The 23,142-nt window shown below is 35.9% G+C and overlaps 1 protein-coding gene across 4 annotated transcripts in view; it reads right to left on the minus strand.

Moving 5' to 3' along the window:
• LOC149796582 (nuclear pore complex protein Nup98-Nup96-like) overlaps nucleotides 1-23,142 on the minus strand; it is a 142,300-nt gene that overhangs the window by 11,902 nt on the left and 107,256 nt on the right. For all 4 annotated transcript variants that reach the window (XM_089961300.1, XM_089961298.1, XM_089961299.1 and 1 more), the window contains exons 32-36: nucleotides 22,681-22,817; nucleotides 16,943-17,203; nucleotides 8,778-8,933; nucleotides 4,480-4,609; nucleotides 311-434 (exon numbers count right to left, since the gene is read on the minus strand). In XM_089961300.1, the coding sequence (XP_089817426.1) occupies nucleotides 311-434; nucleotides 4,480-4,609; nucleotides 8,778-8,933; nucleotides 16,943-17,203; nucleotides 22,681-22,817 (808 nt within the window). The remainder of the gene's footprint in view (nucleotides 1-310; nucleotides 435-4,479; nucleotides 4,610-8,777; nucleotides 8,934-16,942; nucleotides 17,204-22,680; nucleotides 22,818-23,142) is intronic.

Consider the following 23,142-nt stretch of genomic DNA (forward strand, 5'->3'; position numbering starts at 1 on the left):
ACAAATATAGCTTGGGTGAGGGCAAGAGTCATTGCCCTTTATCTATATGATAGAGACAGAAAAAATTAATTTGCATCTTTTAGAAGGACAGTAATCATGAGGTAGCTGGCTTATGTCCCTAATGTTAATGTGATCAGGAAATTTATTCAAAGAAAACACTTTGGACACTATTGTACCACAATAAATTAGCAGTAAATAAGACATTATCTGGTGCATTTGGCACACAATTATACAAAATCTGAGGAGTTCTTCACATTGTACAATACCCAGAGATGTCCTGAAATACTGACTGCCAGTAGGAAATGCTTACCACTGATAATGGCATCGGGAGCAATGTGTTCAATAATAATGATGTGACTCTGGTTCCAGAGACCTGCCTTCAACAAATGGTAGGCTTCATCATGAGGTTTGCCTTCATGTCGTGCTCTCAGAGCCTGAAATTACAATACATTTATTTTACTAACATCAATATTTAAGGGTGAGAAATGGCACTACATTAAAACCTGTATTGAAAGACAACTGCTATGAGACCAACTGTCTTGAGAGACCATACTTCTTTAGCAAAAGAGGTGGTCTTTCAAGACAAGTTATACTGTATTGTTAGCATCAATGCAGCAAAAAATGTTTTTGTGATTGATGTTAATTGGTATATTTATATTTCCATATAATCCATATGCTGGTATATTTCCATGTGCATATACAGATCATGTTAATTTGTATATTTTCAAGTGCATATACATATAGATGCTAACTGCTTCTATGTGCATATAGAAATTGATGATAACATGTATATTTCCATGTGCACATTCATAAAGATGCAAATTGGTATATTTCCGTGTGCATATTAATACAGATACTAATTGGTATATTTCCATGTGCATATTCATACAGATACTAACTGGTATATTTCCATGTACATATTCATAGAGATGCTAACTGGTATATTTCCATGTGCATATTAATGCAGATACTAATTGGTATATTTCCATGTACATATTCATATAGATACTAATTGGTATATTTCCATTTGCATATTAATACAGACGCTAATTGGTATATTTCCATGTGCATATTCATAAAGATGCAAATTGGTATATATCTGTGTGCATATTAATACAGACACTAATTGGTATATTTCCATGTGCATATTCATAAAGATGCGAATTGGTATATTTCTGTGTGCACATTCATAAAGATGCAAATTGGTATATTTCTGTGTGCACATTCATAAAGATGCAAATTGGTATATTTCTGTGTGCACATTCATAAAGATGCAAATTGGTATATTTCTGTGTGCACATTCATAAAGATGCAAATTGGTATATTTCCATGTGCATATTAATACAGATGCTAATTGGTATATTTCCATGTGCATATTCATATAAATGCTAACTGCTTCTATGTGCATATAGAAATTGATAATAACTGGTATATTTCCATGTGCATATTCATAGAGATGCTAATTGGTATATTTCCATGTGCATATTAATGCAGATACTAATCTGTATATTTCCATGTGCATATTAATGCAGATACTAATTGGTATATTTCCATGTGCATATTCATACAGATACTAACTGGTATATTTCCATGTACATATTCATAGAGATGTTAACTGGTATATTTCCATGTGCATATTAATGCAGATACTAATTGGTATATTTCCATGTACATATTCATATAGATACTAATTGGTATATTTCCATGTGCATATTAATACAGATGCTAATTGGTATATTTCCATGTGCATATTCATATAGATGCTAATTGGTATATTTCCATATGCACATACATACAGATGCTGATATATTTACAAGTGCATATACACACAGATGCCGATATATTTCCATAAGCATATTCATACTGATGCAAACTGGTGTATTAACATGTACACATACATATAGATGCTGACATATATTTTCATGTGCATATACATATAGATGCTGACTGATATATTTACATGTGTATAAAAATACAGATGCTGATATATTTATATGTTTATATACATAAAGATTCTAATGGGGGTATTTTCATGTGCATACAAACATCAATATCAATGTTATATAATGTTTCATCTATAATGGACAATATAATCAATTTTATATAAAAAAATTAAAAACTGAAATTGTTGCTATTGTTGCTTTTTTTTGTTTAAAATCAAAGTTTCTCCAAAATAAAATGGACAAAGGATACTGAAACCCACTGGTAAAATTTAAGCAATTATATACTAAACATTAACGTCATTGAAAATAGTAAATATACAGTCTAATTTCCTGTTTCTAACTATCCTTTTTATTCCACTATATTATGACAACCATCATGGAATGGTTTATCAAGCATTATTGAAAATTTAACCAGTTTATCTGACAGCCAGGTGAGGCCTATATTTTTCACAGCAATGGTTTGCACCAACTTAATTACATCTAATAAAGTTGCTTGCAAAGGGCTCTGCTTGGAACAATTCACAGGCTAGGACCTTAAAATGAGGAACTTTATGGAAACAAACATGGATATCATAACTGTAGAAAATAATGTCCAATGATGGCAGTCAAACTAATGCAAGAATTAATTTAAAAATGTACATAAATTCACTTGAAATCCCAGATGATCTCGCGCAAAGTCGGAAAATAAGGGCAATCACTACACTACTTAATAAAATGTACCCTACAATTAAAATTATGGGATGAAATCACTCCACTAATTAAGGAATTGAAATCTATAACTAAAATTATGGGAATTGAAATTTACAAATTCAACTTATCCAAGATCTTATCAACATAAAGATGTACATGAAATTTGACAATCCTTGGTCAAGTTATACAGCAGAAATGTTTGGGTGGAGAGGCAATCAAGGGCCACAATTTCAATAAATAATTGCATGGAATGTGGGCAAGCAATTCAGTCAAGATCTCATAAATATAAAGCCGCATTCCAAATGCAGTTAAAACCAAACACTCCTTGGTGTTAAGGAAAGTTAGGATATTGAGCAATCACAGGCACAAATCCTATAAATGACACAGATGCTGGACAACTCATTCAAGGTCTCATCAAATACAATGCTGCATGTCTAATATAGAAGAAATACAACAATTCTTAGAAAAGATATGTTGTGGAAACAAAAGTTAGGAGGGTGGGTAATAAAGGGCCATAACTCACATGAATGCAAATCAACCCGATTTGAGGACACATCAATATAAAACTGCATGCCACATCTGATTGAAACCCGACAATCTTTGATCAAGTCATGTTGAGGAAATAAAATTTAGGCAAACAGTCAGTTTGGCGTAATGAACGCTGGGAATCACATTCACTCAAGGCCTTTTTAATATGGATCTATTTACTTAATTTCCTTAAAATCAACCAATTTTAAGTAATGTTATGTTGCATAAACCAAAGTTATGAGGACAGGGATAATATTTACTGTACCTGATGTTGTTGAATATTGGCAATCAAAATTGTTTTCAGTTACATCAATAAAAAGATCGGAATAAAATCCAATAATCCTAAGTATTCTTATACTGACTGAAACCTAATAATCCTAGGTAATGTTATACTGATTTTAGTCCAGTAATACTAGGTAACGTTATACTGATTGGAGTCCAATAATCCTAGGTAATGTTATACTGAATGAAGTCCAATAATACTAGGTAATGTTATACTGATTGAAGTCCAATAATCCTAGGTAATGTTATACTGATTGAAGTCCAGTAATATTAGGTAATGTTATACTGACTTAAGTCCAATAATACTAGGTAATGTTATACTGAATGAAGTCCAATAATACTAGGTAATGTTATACTGACTGAAGTCCAATAATCCTAGGTAATATTACACTGATTGAAGTCCAGTAATACTAGGTAATGTTATACTGACTTAAGTCTAATAATACTAGGTAATGTTATACTGAATGAAGTCCAATAATACTAGGTAATGTTATACTGATTGAAGTCCAATAATCCTAGGTAATGTTATACTGATTGAAGTCCAATAGGTAAAGTTAAAGGCTATATTTACTTTAAATGATGATGTGGAATATCAGCGTTTGAATTTGCTGAAGGTCTGAGCAATACAAATCTAAACACCATGTTTGGTTCAATTAAAGCTTACAAGCTATGTTGTGGAAACTTAAAGCTAGGAGATAGGGCAGCATGAGGCTTAACTTCCCTCAATCATGACTTCAAAAGCTGAATTCATTAGAGATCTTGCCACTATAAAGCTGCAAATCAAATCAATCGAAAATCCAACCCTTCTCATGTATGTTATATTACAGAAACCAAATTTACTGAAAGATGGACAGATGGATGTGATTACTACAGGAGTTATCGGACTTCATTAATTGGGGTTCTAATCAGACTGCACTGTACATGATGAAAAGGTGTTTTGACTAATAGTTAGGGATAGCCGTGCTACCTGTGTATTCCTAATAAAGACCGTTATATCTTTGTGTGAGTATGACATGCAGATGGACTAAATCTGTACCTTAGCATGGTGTATCCACTCGACTGGAATCTTGAGCTTTTCTTTTAAAAAGTTCTCTTTAGACAAATAGCTATCCTCTTTAGACAGTGTGATGTAACGGTTTAGTATACATCTGACAGCTGACTCACGGCTGCAAAATAAGAAAGAGAATATTTGTGTTTGCAGGACATGTATACCGCAACCACAGACCAAGAAGTTGAAAACATCAGTGTTGATGGATGACTGATGCTACATACGGCACACTGAACACAGGTCCATACCATAAGCTCACTTGGCCATGTGACCATAAAGACCACAACTACTAAATTTATGATGTAGGAACCACTATCGTATTCAGATAGATGGACAGAAAGACATCACTATGACTATATCCATATGCACATTTGGCTGACGAGATAAAAACCTAAAACTGACTCCCAAACTTATCAGGATTATTTTAGCTATTTTATTATATCCTCAGTTGAAGGCATAATTAATGTGCAATGTCTTGCTTATAGTCACAGTCATCAAAGAGCTTGATGATAATAACCCCAAGAGATCCAAAATGTCTTACACTGACAAAATGACCAGTCAATCACATGAAAGATAACCTAATTAATATGCATCAATTTTCCTCATTACTGAAACAGTCTAACCTCCTGCTGCTTCCAGAAGTGGTAACAAGCTCAGCCAATCAGAAAGCACATGTCAATGCGGTAGTCATACAATACCAACAAAAGACATCATAGACATGTGTTCTCCGCTTGCCGAATGTAGCTTTCTCCAGGTTACTGCAACAATGATGGGTTCTAGTTGTTTTTCTCAGAATAAATATCCTGAGAATTATGTATCCTTTTGTTTTGTTGTTTAATTAAAACAAACATGATTTTCATTTAATTTTTGTCCGTCTACAACAACATTGGAAAGGGTTTTATGTTCATATCACAGGACTACTGGACCTCTGATGTCATGGATATGAAGTTGCTAGATTTGGGTGTTACATGGACTAGCCATGCAAAGGGCAAGTACCAGGTCAAATTTCACCATCACTGGTTTCATCTTGTCTGTCAGTGGATTAAAGATAAAGCAAATGTGTTATCCTCACAATTTCTGAGAAAATTAATAATCTTTCCATTGATTTCATGCAGGTATGGTTCAATGTAAAGTAGTTTCAGTTGGCTAGTCCTGCATGCAAGTGGCGACCCAAAACCATTACTGCAAGGTGGCAGTGAATTCCAACTTTCTGTTCGGCAATGGGCTCAGACCCCACATCCCAACTTAGAAGTCAAATTATCTAAAATGGGTTTGGAAGGGTCAGAGGAAACTCATACTCAGCCAGTCAGATACAAGATCACCTCATTACTATTTGTGGATTTTGCTCATTAAAGAACTCATCAGAGATCTTGATGATATAAGTAAATATTCCAGGTTTGATAACAAATTGGACCAGAAATAAAGAATGTCAAAAAGCTGAGCCAATCAGATGCAAGATAATCTCAATAATAAGCATGGATCTTGCTCATCATCAAATTGATCCAAGATCATTTTGGAATTAACCCATACTGCATTTCTCAGCCAATCAGATGCAAGATCACCTCATTAGCATCTCCAGATCTGGCTCATTAAAGAACTCATCCGAGATCCTTATGACTTAAACATACATTCCAAGTGTGATAAAAACTGGATCGGAAAAAAGGCATCCAGAGTGAAAGCAAGTTCAGCTGATCTGATGCAAGATTATCTCAATGGTACGCATGAATCTTGCTCATTAGTGAATCCATCCAAGATCTTGCTGCTATAAACACATATTACAAGTTTGATCAAAATTGGCTTATAGAGGGGTATAGAACTCAGCCAATCAGGTACATGATCACTTCATTAGTATGCAACATCTCCCTCATTATCAAACTTGTCCAAGATCTTAATGATCTTGGCTGATATTATGAAGATAAAAACCCATAATCCAAGTTTGACTGAAATTTAATCAGAAAACAAATTTTATTGTGAACTATGTTTCTCCAAGAATAATTACCCGATCATATCAAGGATATAAGCCTATTACCTCCCAGCCCTATTAAAAGATGAAAATTTGTCTTTTCCGTCTATATTGTACAAAAGGCAACAACTCTTGTACATTACATCCCCTTGCCACCGCTAGGTGTCACCAGTTTTAAGCTGTGCAAATCATCAATGTGGATGCTTGCATAGTGTGGTGGTTGCGAGGGTCTTCAAGTAATGTGACTTGGCAAGATTTGTTTAAGAAACACAATTCACTATAAAATTTGCTTTCTGCTTTGATAAATTAACCAGTCATTTTAACAGTAAAGAGAATACGTAATATGTGAAGGGAACGATGTGCATCCTACCTGTCCCTTGGATATCCTTCAAGGGAAGAAAAACTGGATTCCCCATGTAAGTAATAACCCATTCTCCTGCTTAAAGTAACACAGCTTATTCAGCCATGAACACTATTAGGTTAACATGATGACTATTAAAGTCTTCTTACTGTCAAAATATACGGGTGAATCAGGCAAAGCTTAGAAACTATTTTGATTTAGTTAAGACTAGTGGTCATCTGGACTGCAGCCACAGAACCCACCAGATTCAGGTTTTGTTTCTGCAAAGCCAAATCCCAAGATAAAAACTCAAGAAGGTTGAATCTGCATGCCAGCAAGAAGCTTCTGTGATGTCTCAAATCAAAACATTGAATGTGAGGCTTAGAGATTGCTCTAATTTTGTGATGTAAAAACTGCATAAGGTAACTTTCAGCTTTTGAGATGTCCGAGCATGCAGATCATATAACCCACTTAAGCCATAAAGACGGTGCCTGAGAGGTGATATCCTGCTTCTCTGCCTTCATGGGGAGAAGGATTCTGTGGTTGTCACTAATTGTCTTTGTATGCTTTCAGTAGGTATTTCATAGTCGCTGTGCTCAACTTATCTATAGATGAGAGAGATCATATGATGACTGACCGCCCACAAAGCCTGGTCGTGTCATGAGGATCACTGAACCATCCGACCTGAACTGAAGATAGCTCGAGTTAACTTAAAGAGCATGCAATTCACTCACTCTTTAAAGCCATTTTGGAGACCGGTTTTGCTTGGTGGGGTCTTGATTAATTGCTCAAACTTCTCTGAATGTTAGGACTCAAGACAGATTCTATTTTGGAAACAGGATAAGGGATTTTGGTCTATTTAAATCAAAGATAACAAATAGGTTTGATAGATCATGACTGATATCTCCTCTGCCATGGTGCCTGAATATGTCAGATATCATGGAATGGTAGCCTTTGATGGTAATTGGTGACACATTCTCTTTGCAGAGCCAGCTAGTTGAGGGATGAAAGTACTCAAAGTGACAATAGTATTCAAACTACACAAGTCCCTGAAAACACACCACTCTCCCTCACAAGTTTTCAGAGCGATTGGCTTTCTTGCTCTCAAGATTCTCTCCCCAGTCATTCTGAATTCTATTTCTTGCAAGGTTATCCTGGCAAGAGCCAAGTGTGAAGAAGACATTCTGAGAAGGGATGAAACACCTGCAGCCTTGGTTGATTGAGAAAATTCAGTTTGGCCATAATCTTGCTTATTTGTCATTAAATAACTTTTTATGATACGGTCAGCAGGTTCCTAAACAAAGACACGGGTGGAGTGGTCAGTTGGAGGTCCTGATCTGACTGCCTCTGAACTTCTTCAATTTTTCTCCAAAACAGGATTGGTGAGCTGAACGGAATCATTTTTAAAGCCAGGGCATGAAGTGGTTGTAGTGATGTGGCAAAAGTAAAATATGGACACCTGTGTGGCTAACAAGTGTAATAGACAGAAAAATGCAAATAGACACAGGGCCATACTATAAGCACCCATGGTCACAAGCCAGATGAGCTCTCTCTCTCTCTGTATCCAAATAATATGCTAAAGTTATCAACTCTAAATTAGAGTTAGCTAGTCAGTCTTAGCTAACAATGAGCATACACAATTCAAAAACATTTTCAGAATTAGGTATCATTTTGCACTTTCATTCACTAGTTGTTTTGCCTCCAATCTTCAAATATCTCTGGTTACCCATTCTCCTATCTTTCTTTCAAACTAGAGGAACCACATGCATGGTGGTTGAGAGCAAAACAGAGACAAACGAGTAAAGTAATACATATATATATGTGTGTGTGTGTGTGTGTATATATATATATATATTAAGGTCATATATATGCAAACAATGTAGTGATGTTGGTCATTCACAGAAAAGGGTGTGGTGTTTGTTAATGCTGAGACTACATTTATGTACCAAGACAGAGATATAAATGTTGCAATAAACAACATACCTTGTTCTATCCTCAATATGGAGAGTTACAAATACTGCCCATTCCCACATATCCAAGGCTTCCAGCTGGGATGCAAAGTTCATGTGAAGACTGGCTCGATGGAAGGAAGATAGATGAGTGTAAGACAAACTCTGCAGAACTTGACTCAGATGCCAGCTACAAAAGTAACATCAGGTATTATGATGTATATTTGCAAAATATGAATGTAAATCATTCTAATATATGACACTGACATCAAAACATTATTAAAAATTTAAGTAACTTCTTACTCAGACAAAAAATAGGACTTTATGACTTAAAATGGATCCTCTTTTATTATTGCAGATCTGGTGGATTACATGGTTGCTACCAACCACAATTTAAAACAAAAAGTAAAATGCTCTGTAATTATAAAGATGGGGCAGTCAGAAGGAAGGCAGTTTTCTGACACTCCATTAAACTTGACCTATGCTACTCAGCATGACACTTATAACGGTCATGATAACATTCACTACCAATATTTATTTAAATTATGTGCCTTTTGACTCCCTTACAGTTTATTGAGGAAAAGCCTCAATCCATCTTGAAAGAAGAGAAGTGTAACACTCTTTACCATTCAGAAACATGTCCATTCACAAATCAAATCTAAGAAACATCATTTTTTTCCTCCAAATAATGAAAGCCACAAATGGTAATTAACCCACAGTATTCAAACAAACTAATGATATAGTAGATCTGAAATGTGTGTTCAGTTCTCAGCTTCACGACAGCTGCAAGCAAAAAAAAAAAAAAAAAGGTTCAAGATACATTGTTCATTCAAGTGATCTAAAAACTGCCTTTTGACACTGATGAGAACAAACTAGTTGTACAGAGCAAATAAGGGGACAAAAGACTAGTAACAAAATCAGAAGTTACTGTCTATACTTACTTATAATACGAGTCCAACAGCAAATTGCAAAGACCCAGATCTTCTGTCACACACACACACATACACATTCATTATATATATATATATGCCAGCAGATCTGTGTCTGTGCAGTCTGTTAGGAGGAATTAGTAGAAAAGACAACACAGATCCTGAACTGCAGGCACATTATCCTATGGCAAATCACGATTTTTGTTGTCTGAAGTCTGAATTGACTTATAAGGGATTACATATGGCAACAAAAGTCATGATCACTGTCTGAGGATTATTATCCAGCATTGTCATGTAATTTTTTACCATGAAGAAATAGAAACTATTGCATGAGTGCTCATTCATCTGCAGTTTGTAAAAAAAAAATGTTCACTGATTCAGTGAGTTGTAAAGAAGCAAATCAAGAAACATTTTCAGGTTTCAAAAATACTGAAAATGAAGTACAACTGGATGCTTTGTATATTATGTGATATTGTCATGTGATGTGTAAATATAAACTCTGCTTCTGAAACATTTTACCAATTTCATAACATGATTAAACTAATGGTTCCTATGGGTTTGAATTTGCTTACCTGCATGAAAAAAGTTTCAATCAACCAGACCTCACATCTGGCTCATGAAATCTCTGTTAAACAAGGGAAGGGTCTGGTAAATAAAAATATTCTTCGAACATACTTACCCAGTTATAATACCTTAAGTGAACTACCACTACCTCATAAATCCAGCCCTCCAAGATACTACTTTTAGCTCTAGGGAGCTTAAAAGTTGTCTGCTGACCCATTGACAGTCAGGAAGAGTGATCTCCCCTTACCAAAGACTTTGCGGCAAGGCGAAAGTATATATTAGTTATTACTGGAGCAAAAGGCACGCTCACTATGGATGTAACTGCCGGGAGGCTGTATGTTACTATTAAAAAAAATTCTCCTTCAAATACATTACTCACACTCAAACATAATACCTTTGAAGAATAAGTAAGAGGTGGAGGGAGGTACATCGTCTTACCCTGGAGCTAAAATCTCCAATCCCGTAAGATACGACAGACAGCTTCTAAGTAGCCTGACTGGAAGAGACTCCATCTGTCAGGGCGTGGCTTTAAAAGGGAATAAAAAAATCCCCACGCAAATCCAGCAGAAGTCATGAAGCCGTGTCTTAAGAAGCTGTCTATTGACTTGGAAATGTGACCTGTTGAGCCGCATATATAGGTCCTACTTGATCAAATTGGGCCTTTTGGGATGACGAATCTCAGAGACAAAAGCTAGAAAATATGGACTACGATCTCCATCCCACAGCATGAATGATGACGGTTAGAGAACATTTTCATTCAAATGCTAGGCTGGTGGCAACTGCCCTAACCTCATGAGCCAAAGGCGTGAAAAAGTTCATTGAACCAGGGTTATTTCCATGTATGATGAGCAAATAACCCACCTGATCCAAGATTAGACATTCTGTGCTATATATCGTCTTGACCTGATTTAAGAGATAGAAAAAGGCTTGATCTCCCTCTATGTACCGGCTCCATTTGATTAAGTTACTTCAAAGATCCGACTAGGTGTTGTAGGTGGCCTTCAGTTGAAGTGTCCAGATGAGACAGGTTTCATGAGAAAAGACCAGTTACATGTGGAAGGGTGATGGTTCTTGGTGATGAAAGAGGATGCCGTCATAAGAAAGACTGACCCATCTTGTCGAAACAGCAGGTAATTGGGGTCTGAGGACAGTGCATGCATTTCCCTAATTCTGCCTGTTAAGGCCATGAGGAAGCAGGTCTTGTAGGAAAGGTGCACCAGAGATGCCCATGCAATTGATTCAAAAGGGTCCTTGTTCAGCCCGGTTAATGCCCAAGATAGGTTCCCCTTGAGGTAGAGGAATAACGTTAAGCCGTGTATACTTGCAAGATCATATATGGCCTTGTTTTGTCTGATATCTTTGTGCCCATGATGACAAAAGGTGTCTGCTATCATTGAGCAATAGCCTTTGATCGTACTCTAAGCTAATTTTCTCTCTTCGAAGAGCCAGAGGATGAAATTAGCTATCTGCTATATCGATGCCTATAGATGTAAGTTATGTTCCTTCTGCACCAGTCTGTGCAAAGTGCCATTTGCCTTCATATGCTTTAGAGTGGAGGGCCGTCATGCCTGAGTGATTCTCTCCACTACTGGTAGCGAGAACTGTTTGTGTCTGAGAGCCTGTTTGATGTAATCCAGACATGCAGGTCCAGGAGCTCTGGGCTGGGATGAACAACTGTCATGCTGGTTGTTTGAATGGATGAGGGATGACCCAAATCTTCCACGGGGTTATTGATGCCAGATTGGTGAGGTTGTCGATCCATGACTTCTTCCATCAGAAAGCAATGTAATAAGGTCACAGGCTGATTCCCTTGTCTGCTGTATCACTTGGAATCAGAGGTATTGGTGGCTTGTGTACGAGTTAAGGTTGGTCCAATCAAACGATAGGGGGTCCACTGTCTAAGCTGTTATGTCCAGGATGGGAGAGACAAAGAATGGGGTTGGCATTCCCAACGATCAGTGCATCAACAAGTCCAGGTATATGGTGAACTTGAAATTCTTGTTGATGTCAATACCAACCACTTTAACAAGTCACACACCATGATGCAAAGGTCTGGCGACTGGGATCCTTGCTATTCAAGATAATCACCATTGTATGATTGAGTTCCTCCTTGTTGTCTGAGAAAAGTCCCACACATTGATGCAAAGGGCTGGGGACTGAGCTCCTCCTTGTTGCTGGAGGTAAACCAACAATGTAGTCTAGAGATAATCCTTGTTTTTGAGAAAAGTCACCATTGTCAATATGTCAGACAGAATGAGAACTTGGCCTCTTGAGTATTCTTGTCCCGAATGAAAAGTTTTCACATTGGCCGTCCTCTCCTGAACTGTTAATATGTAGATGTTATTCCTGGGGAGATCATGCACTACTGGTGTTCCGAAATGATGGTAGTGGGTGGGCTCCCCTGCCTTTTGTACTGGCCTTTCTGAGCGTGTCAATGTCTGGCTCTCTGTGGTTAAAGGGTAAGTTGAATTATCTCCCTTGCTCCTACAAAGGTTCACACTGTAGAAGAAATCAGCATGCAGGCTATTAATGCCTTTGGTCTGAGCTTATCTTGTTTGTGCTTTGCCCATAGTCCTAATCTGTAAGACAAAAAAGAGCAAAATGGATAAAGTTGTAGCCCTGCACCTGTTCCAAAACGAAATATCCATGCTGAGCTAATTCATTATGAAGGTGACCCAAAAATTAATGTCTAACAAGGTAAGGAAGTGAACAGGTAAACTATGACAATATCACCTATTTACAAACTTGTGTGCCTGCATGTTATGTTGCATACCGTGTGACAATACCACCTGTTTCTTGGTGCAGAGCTACACAAATAATGGTTACCTGGAAAAAATTGCTAGCAGACGATTTCAACAACTATGCCTACCTGTAAGGAGGTCAAGGATGGCCTATACAGGTAGAAACATTGAAGAATGGTGTTCCAAGGCCAAAAAAACCATGATCAAAGAACTCATCTTGATATACAAAAAGAATGGAAGTATACATATATAAGGGGTTCTTCTGAGCATAAAGACATGCACGCATGTAAATAATGTAGCCCGAACCTAACTATGAAGACATGGGCTACACGTGTGCACGCCGAGTGTTTGATCAATATGATAAAAAGTTATGCAGATAAACATGACTCAAGGGTTGACTATATAAACATGCATGCTCAAGAGGTGACTGAATGAACCATGTACAGAGTGCCCAACTGTACTTGTCTGACTAGAACGGTAGAAATACAGAATGTACCAGTATCCACATTACACACAAACAACCTTCACAAAGAATAGAATAAAGGCACAGTTCTCGAGATATACCTGGTAGGTGCAACAAAATCCATTATGATTCCCTTGTAGGGGAAAAAGGCCCAGAGACTGCCCATACAAGTAATGATACTAAAATGGCACCCGGATGCTATGAAAGCCTTGGATAAAAAACTCGCTATTATGTACCCATTAGTAAGGAAATTACACATATATAGGAGCTATATGAGCACTAGAGACTTGCACGTAGGATTAAGCATAGCGCGAATGGACTGAAGTCACTTAGGCTCTACATGCAAGTACTCAATGTGTGAAGATGACAAAGTGTGACTAATTTGTAAAGGCAGAACTTTGTCGTGAGCGAAAGAAAAAGTTGGAAATACAGATGGAGTATACTTTCCTTAGAAGTGAAAAAACTCCTCCAACTTAAAATAACATATCTTCCATGTAGCTTTGGCTTTGCGAGGTATCTCATGATGAGAGCATGCTTCTTGGCACAAATAGATGTAATAACTAACCTATCCTTTCGCATTGCCGCCAAGTCTTATATGTAACGGGAGAACACTGCCTGACCGCCAATGCAGTATCTGTGAGGGTTGGATTTGTTAGGTAATGGTAGTTCTCCTAAGGTATTATGACTGGGTAATGTATTCGAAGAAGAAATCTGTTTTCCTTTATAGCACATAAACAAGTCTTTCAAAATCAGGAAAGGTAACCAAATTGGCTTATAATGTTGGATGACATAATATAAAATTGTAATATGACACATCATCTTTCAAGTAAGATGGATATTTGAGTGGCTGATTGAAAAACACCTCCTGCAATTGTGTTGGCTTAAAAAACTTTAATGATAACCATTCAAACTTACTAAAAATGTTTGATTAAATGGGTGCATGTCAATAAATAGAGACAAAAATCTTTCCACGTTTGCGTCTACAAACTTTGACTGATGTATTTTCTATAATTAACAGTGAAACATTATACTAGACCTTTAAAAGGAAAAGATCCCAGGAAGCAACACAAGGGTTTGGTGAAATGAGATTAGGCTGACATTGGTTTAAGGACCAATTGCAATAGAAGTTGGCAAGATAATCTGAATTTGACAAAAACTTTAATATCAAATTCTGCTGAGTGGGTTTTTAAGAGCAAAGTTTTCTCTGTCTATATTTAGCATCATTTGCACAAAAAAACATGACAGTCCTGAAAGTTCCCAGCAAAATGGTTCAAATTGGTAAAAGTGTTTATTGTGATGGAAAAAAATAACGAAATTTGATGGACACATGATGGTGACATAAATAGAATACCAAAAGCAAGCCAAAAACACATCTCTCTCGGCCTTATGGTAATATAAGCTAACAAGAAGCCCAAGTGGGCCTGACATTACTCACTTGGGTAAATGACACATAAGCTTATGAGAGCAGATTCATACATGTATCATATTATATAGTGGAAAGAAAAGTCTGGAGCATTTAGTAGAAATATTGTCTATTAGGCCTATAAAGATTAAATGCCTGTTTCTGGCATCATGTTTAAACAAGGTCTCTCAAGGTGACTTACAAAATGAAACATTTCTGAAACAAGAAGCGAACAAGAATATTGATAATGATAATGAATGGCACCAGATCTCCAACACAATGTAACACAAGCAGTACTTTATCCATCAATACTTATGATAATGGGCAGCAATGAGTGCTGTGAGACCACCAAATACCACGTCCATACATGCACACCCCGAAAGACGGATTAGCATAACTTTTGCTAATGTAAGTGGCAAAATAGTATAATCTGGGCTATTACTAACATCATTACTTGGTAGAGGTTACGACATCATAGCTAATATATTATATACCATAAATACAGTATACTGTATGAAAATTTCATTTAGTTTTTACTACTAACCTGGGGGCCCCGAGTGGCCGAGTGGTCTAAAGCGCTCTTTGTTACGGATAACTGCCATCTCACCTCTGTCTGCGGCAGTTCGAGTCTAAGATTCAGCCAATGTGGGCATGTGAGAAAGCTTGCCAGTAGCTTCTCGTGGGTCGGTGGTTCTTTCCGGGGTTTTCTGGGTTCTTCCTCAACCATTAATACTGGCCGCCATGTATAGCCTATCGTGTGCTGAAAAATGGCGTTAAACCCCACAACAACAACAACAACAACTACTACTAACCTGGATCTGCAGGTCAAAATACTTTGTAAAAATGGGCAAAATCCACATGGATTAGAACCAGAATACAAACACAAAACAAACTGAAAAATTATTTATATTTAACACTCACTTTAACTAGTCTACATGTCTATAACTTTTGCCAAATGATCGTGAAGCCTACAGATTCTGTCCTCAATCCAACTGTTGTACTGCATCACTCCCATATTGTTCTTGACAAATTTCCAACGTAGTATTGAATTGTCCTTTTTCTGATTGGACATGTTTTGAAGTTTAATAAGACCCATTTGCTCTCAGACTTTTCACTCACAAGTCAACCTCTACCAGACCAATTTCTTTATAAGTACCAATTGGTCTGCTACCTAAATTCAATATTAATATTATGAATGTACAAGGAAAACTTTCAAATTAAAGAAACCCATCTGTTTTCTTGAAAACGGGTCATACAGTTGCTATAAATAGAAAACTCGTAAAGTACATGTAGCTCTAAGATAGACAAATTTAATAGCTCTTATGCTATTGTTATGCAGCAGTCTTTCTGTTTAAAATATTCTCAATATTTTATGATGAGTGGAATTACAGAGATGATAATATAAATTACTAACAACTTTTATTGGTTTTTTTTTAATGTTCTGGAAAAGTGTAAGACTTAATTAGGTGAAAAAAAGCGTAATGATTAACCAAAAGCGTAATGGTTGACATGTATGCTGATGATACTGACTAGTAACCATCAATATACCATGAAACAAGAATGCATTCCAAATCTCCATATAAGAACAGGTAACAAAATATTCCAGATATGAATGGGAAGACGATACCTACTAAAGAATTCTGGACACATCCCAAAATAAGTGAATTAATAATATATTTTGCATGCAAATAACCTACCCAATAAATGTGCACTGCTGAAAAATAGGACAAATTACCTCAGAGCTCACAACTGAATTTATCCGATGGATAATTATATAATGGAAAGATGGTGTAATCACTCTAATAATACAAGAACGTGTCTTGGACATGTGAACAGGTAAAGTTTCTGAGAGTGTTTATGAATTCAAGCAAATCCAAATGTTTTCCAGAAAGAGGATAGACACTGCAAATGTGCCTATGATCTGGGGTACAGACTGGGTTTGTATTCTTACTAGTTCTGAATTTTCTTGAATTTTTTTATCTAATGGGAAGATGAAATTTTCTTATGTGGATGATGGTACCCTCCATCACAGAAAGGTAAGCAATGCAATGGCAAGATGTATTACTGATATTAAAATGATGATAAATTTCTAATGCATACCTAAGTCTATAGTCTGTTTGATTGATGGTAGATGTTACTGGGTTCAATGTTATTTCCAGCTGGTGTGAACGTCTACAGTAGAGCTTCAATAGATGGTAACAAGTATCAAAGACAGCATTGTGTCTTATGTCAATTAGTGAATCCTCATCTGTTTCCACATATGGAGGTACGGGTGCTTGTGAGTAGGGTTCATCACCAGAAAATGAGCGGTCATATTCTTCTAGAGCTTCAAGTATAGTAGAATTAGCTCTGCAGTGGTACCTGGAAAAACACCAATGCATTAATTATAGGTGTTTATTTATACATACATATATATATATATATATATATATATATATATATATATATATATATATATATATATATATATATACATACACACACACATACATACACACACACCATCATGTTGGCCAATTCTGTGCATAATTCTGCATAACGATACAACATTCCCGTAAACATTGAATCATGTGTTGTTTAAGGTTGAATATCCAATTTGTATCAAGAAAGAATGATCATTTTTTTAAGGAAGTGATATTCATAAAGTGTACAAAAAAAATTCCATGTTTCTACCCTAATTGCATATGAAAATGTGATTTCTAAATGTAATCATGAAGACCCACTCCATGACCTACCGAACTTGTAACCCAGAAAATTCTATCTACTATGTATCTTTTAGAATCTTTGTTGTTGTTGTTGGGTTTAACGCCATTTTTCAGCACACGATAGGCTATGCATGGTGGCCAGTATTAAAGGTGGAGGAAGAACCCTGGGAAGAATCACCGACCCACGAGAAGCTAGAGGCAAGCTTTATTTTAGAATTATAAAATAAATACATTATATAAAAGATGGAAATATATGCCTTAAAACAATACTGCATTTTAATCCAAGTTTCCAATTCTGCAAGAAGTTGTCCCACACGTAGTTTTATTGTCTGCTATACAACATGTCAACTTGCCGCAAGAATGGGATTATCAAGAAATTCCCTGGCATAAAGTCTGTTCTTAAATTCTATAGTAATTTTTTTCCCCATAAACTAAGTTGTAAACACCTTACATCCTATTCATTGTTGGTTCTCTTCAGCTTATTTTTTATATAAAATGCTGAACATTTTCTAATTTTTTTTACATGATCAGTTTAGTTTGTTTAATATCTCTTGCATTTATTGGCATTGTTACAGTGAATTTGTAAAACCAGCTATAAACCTGACCTTATTACTCAACCGAAATGCTGACATAAACAGTCCAAAGTAATGTATTTCATTTCCATAGCCAGATTAATAAACATTACATCTTTTTAAAACTATACACAGAATAGGCTGACATTTTGCGAGTCACAAAAACACACAGGTGGTATCCGGTGTGTCCAAAATTAATATTATTCTGAACAGAATATTCTGGTGACAATTATCTCTTTTCAAATGGTAAACATTACAGTATTTTATTTTCATCAATCGGTCTAATTCTGTATGTGTTCTGCTTCAATATTGGGGACAGAAACCTTTGGTGCGCCGAAATGCCCAAGAGGATTGTATGTATATATTAATGTCTTGTATCCATGTTAACTTCTATCTCCATGCAATACATAAATTGTTGAAAAATAGTTATATTGTCAAAATTGTTGATTTTTCAATATTTGTATCTCCAAGTTGAAAAAGAATGTTCTGAGTTCATGTTTTTATTTAAAATGGCAATCTTCAGTCTTCTGACTCATTATGCTGTTAACATACTTTATTTACAACTAACTTCTTCCAAATGTAAAATTATTTCAAGTTTCTAAATTTCAATAATTTAATTAAAAAATTATACAGGTATATGATTTTGCAAATTTATTTTCCTTTGCAAGTTAAAATAAATCAATATGAAAAAAAGTCAATTTCTACAGTAAAACTTGTTTTGAGTGACCTCTGCTATGAGCGACCACCTGTCGTTTCCGACCACAATTGTAATGCACCAACTGATTTTATTAACATAAGGGCATGACCAGCAACCACGAAGAATATGCATGTCGACACTACTATGAACAACCACATTGCAAAATGGAGATAAACACTACCGACCTTTATTTAATCCTTGTAACAATGTATCTTAAATTTTGAAGGTATAATTATAATGTTTTATATTTTCTATTGTAAACCAGACTAAAGTATATGTAGGTTATTCCAGCACTTAGCCTGGTTGCCGGCCTTATCATAGTTACTGCCGATATGTAACAAGTTGGACCCAGTATCCAGCTCTATGAATGACTGTATCGCGAGAACAGAGACAAACACCAATGATCTTTATGTAATCATTTGTAACAACACCCGCTTGATTAGAAAAGACTGTTCTGATAAAAAATAAATATAAAAAGAATAAAAAGAAAAAAATAAAGTATTCTGGCTACCGCTGACGGATGCTACAATCTGTAAACCAGGCTAATGTACAGGCTGCAAATTGATAATGTAGTGCCAAAGTTAAGGTAGTGGTCACATATATTGTTTCTCTTTAGAGTTAGTCCATGTTGCCTGTGGGGGTGAATAAGGTCATTGTCAATTAAACCAGCAAGAGAGAATCGTTTGTGAAATTTGATCGGTAGCGTTAAAGGCTTGTGACGTTTGTTGCTTTTATCCCCTGATGTTACAGTAATTCACATCTCAATCACCAAGCTGTCATCTACTCAAATTGGTGCAACCGGGTTACACACTTTGTTTATAGTGTTAATTCCTGTATGTCTTCTTGGAATTAAGCCGTTGACTTACGCTGAGATAACTGTTTCGTTTTATTTCATTAATTGTTAGATAAGCAATGCACGTGTAATTTTTTCCTATTTTCCCAAAGCGCAGTCAAAACCGCCTTTACAGTCGATAACTGAGAACTAATAATGTTAACACCTAGTACTTAGGAAAGAATGGAAAGAACCTCCAACTAAAAAGAGACAAACTTTAAAACTGGAAAAAATAATTATTGTAACTGAAACAAGTGAAAAAAGAGCAGACCTCTCGCAAAATAGCGGTTCTAACTTTGGAACAATTTTTTTACAGTGTTATAAAGGAAAAGAAGTAAATCAGAAATGATTTCAAATCCTAATACATGTGCATGTGATCTTCATATATAAATGTGGTTTCATGTTTAATGATACAAGTATATCTTTACTGCTATATAATTTTGTTTTCAGGTGAATGCATACAAAATTTTAGCAAGAACTATTAATAAAGAATATTCGTACAGTGATTGTGGTTATTTTAACTTAAATTGTTCTGAAACGGGACACTGGAAACTGGTCTTTTTGTACAAACCTGCTACATGAGACCACCTGTCTTGAAAGACCGTTTTTTGTTGGCAGAAGGGGCAGTCTCTCGTAACAGGTTTTACTGTGGTAGCAATTAATATTTTGACAGCACAAATAAAAATGTCACCAAATTCACAGTGTACAGAATGTACCATCTAAAGATCAGATAAAGGCCCAATGAGATCTTGGAGGTGGATTTAAATGGTGAATCCTTGAGAGAGAAGAGTCCCTCTAAAAAAGTAATGCTTTACTGGCTGAAACTGAAGCTAATATCATTTAACTGCTAAGTGTTGAAACCATCTCTTACATTCTTCAGGAATAAAATAATTTTCAAATCAGCTGCTGTGAATGTCAGACCAACAAGCTATCATTTAATATGAACAACACATCATATGTTGATATGACATTCTGTTTCTGAGAAGTAACAAAAAGATTTTAAGATGGCTGCCATGTTTGCCATATTAAACATCAGTGGCACAATTTCCATTGAGGGCCAACTAGACACCATAAGAATGATATGACCAGCATCTTGGAAGTCTGATAGGCATCATTTGCCATCTTCATTCATGACCAACTAGACTTCATAGGAAGTTTTTCAGAGACAACCCTTTGCTGATTCATTCAGGAGAAGTGATAAACGTTTGAAGATGGTCACCATGGCAATATCACTTTTCAAAAAAGATTTTCAAGATAACCAGACATCATAAGAAGTCTTTTAGTAAAAACCTAAGGGTTGATATGACCATCCATTCAGGAGTAGTTTTATAAGATTTTCAAGATGGCCACTGTGGTGGCCATGTTGGACATCAGTTCAGTACCATCTTCATTTATAACTAACTTAACATAAGAAGTCTTCTGGTGAAAATCTAATTTCAATATGACTTTCCATTCAGGAGGAGTGGCACCAAAATGATTTTCAAGACTGCTGCTGTGGTGCCCATTTTGAATATTTTAGCAGCACTATTTTCATTTAGGACCAATCAGACCATGGGAAGCATGTGTGTGTAAAGATTTAGGACCAATCAGACCATGGGAAGCATGTGGGTGTAAAGGTTAAGGGTAATCCTCGAACTGGTTGGAGGATAACAAACTTGTGCTAGCGGTTGGATGATGGACAACAAACTCATAAGCTCTTTTGGTCTATGACCAGATCAGTTATAAAACACGCCCCCCACTACATACCCATTTCTTAGATGTAATGTGATAGTTCAGATAAACAATGGCCAATTGATAAAATACAAGTACTGTGAATGGCATGTTATACAACTGACCAATGTTACAAGTCCTGTTTGTAGAGAATTAACATTTTTCTGCAGAAACTACTTTCCTTCTTTCAGTGACCTTGACTTTCAAATTGATTGGCTTCTCCCTTATGCCAGGTGTATGCCATCCAGGCCTGTGATGTAGCAATAATGTTTTTGTGCAGAAACCATTGTTCTTCTTGTAGTCTAAGTGACATCTTGGCCAATGATCTCAAAATGAATACGTTTCTTCAATACCCAAAAGTGAAAGCCGTCCACAAAGTTTGGTGCCAGTTTATTATGTCAAACTAATGTTACTGCCTGGAAGCCTATTTTTATTCTTTCAGTAACAATGACCTTGACCTTAAGATCCTGAAGTCAACAGGATTCTTCCTTACCAAGCAAGTCATCCAAAAAGTTTGGTAATTGTAGATGATGGAGAACTCAAATTAAACCACTTTTCTTCTTTCAGTCAGTGACCTTCATCTTCAAGCTTTTGATTCCAAAATCAATTGGTTTCTTTCTTAGCCCAAGTGAAAGCGATTTGTAAAGTTTGGTAACTGCAGACTGTGGACAACTTGAGTTATTGTGCAGAAATGAAATTGATAACCAACAGACAAACGTAATGACAATATCATGACATAATCACTCCTCGTTATGGTGGGCATACAAAAATCAATTTGCATATAGTAATTTTTATGTTTCAACACGACATATTTTCATGCATAAATATGTTTAAAATCCACTTCTAGCCCATTATAATCAACATCTAAATTTTCAAATTCAAACTTGTTGGAAAATATGTCCTGCAGCTTGCTCTAGAATCATGAATATAATTATATCAGAAACAAATTTCTGCCAATATATGTTGCTCGCATATCTTAACAAAATGTGGTGGTCTTACAGGAATGAAGATTTAGAACAGATTTTACTGGTCAACATGTTTAATGCTAGCATAACATATAGGTACACACTTTGCATGTAACGAGAACTAAGACACAATGGAGGGTGTTGTGTTTATTGGTAACTTGCAAATTGTCGGATGCTTTATCATAACTTATAATGAGACTGTTTTGATCTTGTCTATTTAACTTAATATAAACAGTCCACACTATAATTCACTGTTATGAATACCAGTCTTGTTCAAGCATGGGCTTTCCAAGCATTCAAAACTGATGTCACAGTAACTGCAATACTCTTAAGTTCCTGACCACCAATTACACTCACCATAAATGAAGAGCCAGAGCTCTCTTCCAGTCTAGTCCCTCACAAGTGTTAATTGGACCCTCTCGGGTCTGTAGCACCAGTTTGCCTGCCAGCAGGGAATATATCTTACTCCTCACAAGCCTGACAAATGGATTTGCCTGTCAAAATTGGAATATTATTAAAGTAAGCATTCTCATTAATATATAATAATAGACAAGGCTAATGTTTATTTATTATATTGTTTGGACTTTTGGATATTGTATGCAAGACCAAAGAATGAAAGCAAGCTTGTGAGCTCTATGTGCTCTATTTTTTCTCTAGGATTTTCACACAAGCAGGAAACTGGCATTTTCATTATGGAGACTGCATTTTAAAAATTAGCTTTTATACGAAAACTGTTTATAAAAAAAGCCCTGAGAGTATGCTTCAACAAACGTACAATAAATAAGTTTAGCTGAATAAAGATAAAATAGTTGTTTGTCT

The sequence above is a fragment of the Sinohyriopsis cumingii genome, chromosome 6 (genome assembly GCF_028554795.1).
Source record: "Sinohyriopsis cumingii isolate HCF-2022 chromosome 6, ASM2855479v2, whole genome shotgun sequence".
Classification (NCBI taxonomy): Eukaryota; Metazoa; Mollusca; class Bivalvia; order Unionida; family Unionidae; genus Sinohyriopsis; species Sinohyriopsis cumingii.